Source organism: Peromyscus leucopus, chromosome 19 (genome assembly GCF_004664715.2).
Source record: "Peromyscus leucopus breed LL Stock chromosome 19, UCI_PerLeu_2.1, whole genome shotgun sequence".
Classification (NCBI taxonomy): domain Eukaryota; kingdom Metazoa; phylum Chordata; class Mammalia; order Rodentia; family Cricetidae; genus Peromyscus; species Peromyscus leucopus.
The window spans coordinates 53,389,970-53,396,106 of NC_051079.1; the positions used below are offsets into that span (position 1 = coordinate 53,389,970).

A 6,137-nucleotide genomic window follows, 5' to 3' on the forward strand; every position below is an offset into this window, starting at 1 on the left:
TAGCCGAGCTCACACACACACACACACACACACACACACTCACACAAAATAGTAAATAAAATTTAAAACTTGGGCCTTAAAGGATAGAATAGGAGATGGGTTAAGCTGACAGAACCCGACACCCAATCCATTCTATAAGTTTATTTATTTATTTTTTTCTTACTTAGAGATAATCACTTGTCATACTTCATTTTCCCGGAGACATCCTAGTAAGGAAAAAAATGCAGGGGTTATTCCTTACACCCTGAGAAGGCAACTTAATTTCTTGCCAGCATACTCTGTGGATGTTTGGGGTACTGGTTATGTGTGTCAGAGGTCTCAGATCCCACAGGGCAAGGACTGGATCCTGGATCACTCCTGTGTCAGTCTCCAGGTAGTTAACTTGGAGTAGTTTCTGCACTGAAGAGCATTCCAGGAATAGAGCTGAGACAGAGGAGAGGCCATTGCCACAGAGGTGGCTTTCTGCCTTGCTCTTGGTAAAGCCAAATCTTAATCACAGGAGATCCCATTTGCCTTCCAAGTCTCCCGGTGAAGTAAGGTCCATATCGAAGAGGAGAAGATACTGGAGACCCCCCACAATATGCTAAGGAGCCAGGGACAGCAGCTGGTGGGTGCTAAAGCCTCCAAGCTGCAAGGTCCCTTTGCAAACTGGGCCAGGACTGAAAAGGAAGACGCAGTCATGGGGCAGGGCGATGTAGTGGCTGCCCAGGAGGGACTCCTGAACTCCCCTCATCCCAGGACTTAGATCTCAGGAGCAGCTGCACTTGCTGAGACAGGGGCATTGCTTCGCTGCTCTACAGCCAGCTCCACCAATCCTAATGTATAAAACATTCCAGTAAAGAATACATCTTTCCAGCGCCGCAGGGAGCTCCCTGACTCCTTCTGCTACCCTGTACCCTGCGCTCTTAGCAGAACTCTGGTTTGGGGGACGCAGTGCTAATTAGGGAGAAGAGAGGGTCCACAGTCAGGAGGAAAAATTCTTTGCGCAAATCTTCGCGAATTAATACTACCACTTTGGGTGAGGGCTGGCACCAGGCCGGTGATCTGAGAGAGTCTGAGGCCAAGGCCACCTAAAAGGGAAGGAGTTTGGGGGTGCTCTGGTCCCACCTTAGAAGGTGGTGTACCTGCTTCCTACTGGGTCAAAGTAGCAAGGGCCGCTGGCTATTAACAAATAAGTGGAGACCCAGGCAGCTGAACTTTAGGCCGCTGACCTCACACAGCCTGGAAAGGCGATTCCCCCTTGCAGTGGTGTTCTCAGAATTTGCACTTGTTCCCCTGTCCTCCATCCCCCACTCTCGGGTCCGCCAGGTCCAAGACAGTATCGTCCCCCAGATCCCTACCTTACCCCTCACGCTGTAGTCGGTGAGCACGCTTAGCCGAGCAATAAACCAATCTTTAATTTTCCTCCAAAATACTTTAAACTAAGTTTACAAACAGTTTCTTCAACTCTATTTTTCTGACTCCCCTTTCTTTTCCGTCGATAACATCCCAGGTCAAGATCCTTGGTCCCTCCCGGGGATAGGCGCTGATGCTCACGGGAGCAGCTAGGAGCAGTGTGGTCAGTGGGACCCGCAACTCGTCTCTCTGGTAGCCCGGTTGGGGTTCCGTTGGCCTTTCTTGGAGCGCCTGGAGAAGGCGCGAGTGTCCCTGCCCAAGGCTGGCACTTGAGAGAGAGAGGCCACCGGGCTGGGTGCTCCGGGCTCGCAGCACGCTCCGCAGCGCCTCTAGAGGGCTTGCCAGGGCTTCCCGATGGCCTGGATGTGCTCTTTGGCCTTCAGGCGCAGCGCGGCGATGCTGCTGTTGCGAGGGTACGCCTCTTCCAGCGAGAACTTGTCCCCGAATCCAGGCGCGCACGGGTACGCGGGCGGCGGCCCGAGCTGCTGCAGACCCGGGCCCAGGGGCGCCGAGTTCAGAAAGGGAGGTGGTGGCGTGTAGCTGGCCGGGAGGCCCTGCGCCGGGGGCCCGAAGCCCGGCAGGCTCTGCAGCGCTGTGGCGCCTCCCCCGGGCAGCGGCGGCCCGAGCCACGGCTCCAGCGGCAGGGCGCTCCCCGGTGGTCCGCTACCGCTGCCCGGGCCGGTCCCCAGCGGGGCCAGAGCAGAGGAAGGCGGGGAGCGGCTGAAGGAGAGGAGGGGCGAGTCCTGCAGCTTCATGGACGACACTTCCAGTTTCTCCTGCCGCCTCCACTTAGCCCGTCGGTTCTGGAACCACACCTGCCAGAAAAAAAGCGCAGAGCCTTTCAGGCTAGGGCGAAGCGCAGCCGAGTGAAGTCCCCACCCTGGGCAAGCCTGCCAGCCTGATCCCACCCGTACCCCCAAAATAATCCTGGGACTGGAGTTGTCCTCTGCTAGAAGGGCTCAGAAGTTCCTTTACCTCCTTGGTCTCTCCTCGCTCTCGCCTGGTACTCCAAGCCTCTCTTTTACATATGCTCCCCTTTTTGTGGCTATTCTCTCCGGCCCCCAGCTCTCTCTTTGTCGCACCCCATTCCTCCAAAGCACCTCCCCCCCCCCCCCCGATCTCCTGGATCTCTCACTTTTGGTTGTGGTGGCTTCTGTTAGAGGACAGTAATTTAACTCCGCAGCTAGACCGTAGGGCTTTGAAACCAGGTTTCAGGGGCCCTTTCGGTTGGCAGCCCCTTCTGACGCTTCAATTTGGGATCTCGCTTCTGCTCTGTATTGTGTAGCTAGCTCTCAATGGCTGCTTCAGCCTGCCTGTTTTTACCCATCCCCTTTCTCTACTACAAACACAGGCATACCACACACCCGCAGCTCCCATGTTAAAACGCAAGCGTATCCAGCAAGTTTCTTTTGACCGTGTGTGTATTTCCGTCGCTGCTCTGACAACTTCTCGGCTTTATTGAACTGATGCTTGTTTAGTATGTCTGAGGTTCCTATGGATTACTCTCCAAGATTACATTTGTTCACGTGTATTATATCTGTGTTCATATTACAGAGTTTGCCATTTCCCCCCATACACTGGCTCACTGTTGTGTACAGAGACTTTTCTTTCCTTCCTTCCTTCCTTCCTTCTTTCTTTCTTTCTTTTCTTTCTTTCTTTCTTTCTTTCTTTCTTTCTTTCTTCCTTCTTCCTTCTTCCTTCCTTTCTTTCTTTCTTTCTTTCTTTCTTTTTTTCTTTCTTTCTTTCTTTCTTTCTTCTCTTTCTTTCTTTCTTTCTTTCTTTTTCACTTAGGGAAAAGTCACACTATGGTTCCTCGCACTGGATCCTCCACTACTGGGTTGATATGAGCATGAAGAATGCCATAGTAATGTTTTACCACCAAATTCCACTCGCCTACAAAACAGAATCTTTTTTTTTTTTTTTTTTTTTTTAAGCGAAGACTGTGAGAGACCGTTGGACAAACTGGTGCGCTCAGGATGGGGTTGTGAAAAGAACGTAGCGGCCTGGGCCAGTGGGGAAAGTGGTATAAATAGGAGAGCAGAGAAGGTGAAAACCCAGCTCCCGAGTGGAAGAGGGCCAAGTGTGTGTGACCCTTGAATTAGGAAGAAAAAGAGAACAAAATATAAGTATCTCCACCCCAGGCACCAGCCACCAGGAAACGTTAGCGGTTTGCCTAGAGTAGAAAAAAGAGAAAGATTCTCCTGGGGGGAAGGTGGCCCTGCATGTCTTGAACTTCCCTGCTCCATCCCTACAAAATTAGTCACAGCCCTGGATCCAGTTTCTAAGGTTGTGTGGTGGAGACGCTCCTAGTCCCCATCACACCGTCTGATGATCTACGGATGTGGGGAGAGAAGTTATATGCTAGTCCCAGGAAAGCTACAGACCCTGCTCTCCAGAATCCCATAAGTCAGTGGGATGGTAAAACCATAGAACAAGAGGGATCTAGGCAAGCTTGGAGCGAAGGCAGCCCAGGCAACTGTCCGTAGGACACTGGAACAGATGACTTTTTCTCTGTCTTCGTCTTCCCTGTCCTCTCTCTGTGTACCTATTCCCCTTCCCTGACATCAAGTGCTGACATTTCCAACGTTCAATGAAAACTATAGATCTACAGTGCAGAACTACGAGAAACTGAACTAAATGTCTTTGGTAGTTAATCCCAAATCACGTTAGGGAACTCACTGCCTTAGACACCCCTGGGCTCCGGGCAGCCTAACCATGGAAGTAACACACTTCTATGACTTTTGCTCCTTACTTTCAATTGAACCTAAGCAGAAAGACAAAAGGCAGGGGGCCTTGTCCCCCTTTACTTTAAAGACAGAGCTAAAAGTGTCCAAAGTCCAGGGAATCTCTATTGCCGGAAATCCTACCAGACAAAAAGCCATCATCATGGTTCCAGTCTCAGACGCGGAGAAGTCTGTTCTCACTGTCTCCCTCTCAGGCCCCCTGTAAACTCTCTCAATTTGGAAGCCCTCCCAGATTTTTCACAGATGACTAGTAAATATTTAAGGCTTCCAAATATTTTAATGATTGGGGATTAGAGAAATTCAGTTTTAATGAAAGCGAAAACTCCCTCACGATAAAAAAAAGGAAAAGTCGGTGTAAAACGAAGGAAAAGTCAGTTTCTTAAATCCGTGAGAAGTTTTCACTGGCGACTTACAAGGAAAGGGGGTGTTCGTGTGGAACAGCCGTGCGCAGTTGGTGAGAAGGATGGCGGTTGGGGGGAGTCTCAATCCAATGACCCCCGGCCGTTGCTTTCATGCTCCATTCCCTTTGCGGTCAGCACACCCACAACTCATTTTCGACTGCATCTAATGCGCTGTCAAGACCTTCATCTCCCAAGCCATTGCCAAGTCCTTTTAGTTTAAAGTCGGGAGCCCCCTCCCCTAAAGGGGACATCTTACTGGACCAGATTGCTCAAAGGGTGGCACTTGAGGGAAAGGTCGAAGAATTTAGACACTCCTGGGCTCGGGCTGCCTAACCATGGAAGGAACTCACACTAAGTAATTGCCGTTTAGCCTTGGTCCTCTCAGATTCCTGTCTGTCAATCCTAGCGCTTACCTGGACCCGAACCTCGGGTAGGTTAACCTTGCCGGCCAGTTCCTCGCGGCTGTACACGTCCGGGTAGTGGGATTTCTCGAAGGCGCGCTCCAGCTCGTGCAGTTGGTACGTGGTGAACGTTGTGCGGTTACGGCGGTGCTTCTTCTTGGGAGGTTCCTCCTCTGGAAGCTTCGAGTCGCCTGCTGCTGGCCCAACCGGCAGTCCTGGGCTTGGCCGTGCCTCTCGCTGTTCCTTGGGGTAGCAGGGGCGAGAAGCTGGGACAACGAGGCCCCAGGGGGTCAGTGACACTGGTCCTGCAGGCACAGTCGCTTCCCTGCGGCCCTAGGCTTCCCAGTGGCGCCTGAACTAGTCTGAGGAGGTCCTTGATGGAAGCTATGTGGGGTCCCTAAAAATTTCTCTGATCTCAAGTCGGGCAGACCCCAAACCCGCTGGCCTACAGAAAAGTCACTCACCTTCGTACTCCGGGACCAGCCCAGGGGCTGGCGGTGGGGAAGACTCAGAGCCTCCGGCTGGCGCCTTGGGGCAGGCGGGCCGCGCGCTCAGCCTGGGATCCCGCTCCTTGGCGCCCCTGGAACCCCTCTCTGCAGGAAATGGGTCTAGGATCCCGTCATCCTTGGTAAAGCCCAGGATGGCCTCGATGCTGTGCAAGCGCGAGGTACTCCCGCCCGGGCTACGGAGCAGGTGGCCAGCGAGAGAGAAGCTCCCATCGGCCATGGCTGGCGCGCAGCCGGGCAGGTGCATGGGGAGGCGGATGTGCACTTTGCAGACTGAAGCTCGGTGCCCGTGTTTTCCAAGGGTGCACTTCTAGAACGTGCGCAACCGGACGGGTCCGACCAAAGCCAAGCTCGGCGGGCACCCGGCTTGGGTAACCGCTTTGGAGATGGGCAAGCGCTGGGCCAGAAGTCAATCGGACCGCTGCAGCAGCTGGAAGTTTGGCCTCGGGGTAAAGTGAAGCTCTGGTGCAAAAGACCAGCAGCGCGCTGGTCTGGGACTCCTCCTCCTCCTCTCCAGACCCAGCCCTTTCTCTCGGCCCCTCCCTCTACAGAGGGCCGGTCTTCCCCCTGATCAGCTTGGGGTCCTAGGCATGCCACCCAGGCCTGCACCCGGAAAGTCCCTCCATCTGATATCTTGATCTATTTCAACTCCACAAACATTTTCCAGGTACCAGGACTAGGAAGTGTGAT

General features: G+C 53.2%; 1 protein-coding gene across 1 annotated transcript; it reads right to left on the bottom strand.

The window, feature by feature from the left end:
- Positions 1 to 969: 969 nt before the first annotated feature.
- On the bottom strand, positions 970 to 5,896 carry Rax (retina and anterior neural fold homeobox). Its single transcript, XM_028860373.2, has 3 exons — positions 5,406 to 5,896; positions 4,954 to 5,207; positions 970 to 2,210 (listed from the first exon to the last, which is right to left on the bottom strand). The coding sequence occupies exons 1-3, from the start codon at positions 5,692 to 5,694 to the stop codon at positions 1,725 to 1,727; spliced, it is 1,029 nt and encodes a 342-aa protein (XP_028716206.1). The 5' UTR covers positions 5,695 to 5,896; the 3' UTR covers positions 970 to 1,724.
- Between the last annotated feature and the right edge of the window lie 241 nt (positions 5,897 to 6,137).

Bases quoted from the DNA above. Each gene is read 5' to 3' on its own strand.
- Rax (XM_028860373.2), bottom strand. From the start codon at position 5,694: ATGCACCTGCCCGGCTGCGCGCCAGCCATGGCCGATGGGAGCTTCTCT. The intron at 5,208-5,405 runs GTGAGTGACTTT...TCGTTGTCCCAG, and splicing joins GCTGGTCCCGGAGTACGAAG to CTTCTCGCCCCTGCTACCCC. The intron at 2,211-4,953 runs GTAAGCGCTAGG...TTTTTCTGGCAG, and splicing joins TACCCGAGGTTCGGGTCCAG to GTGTGGTTCCAGAACCGACG.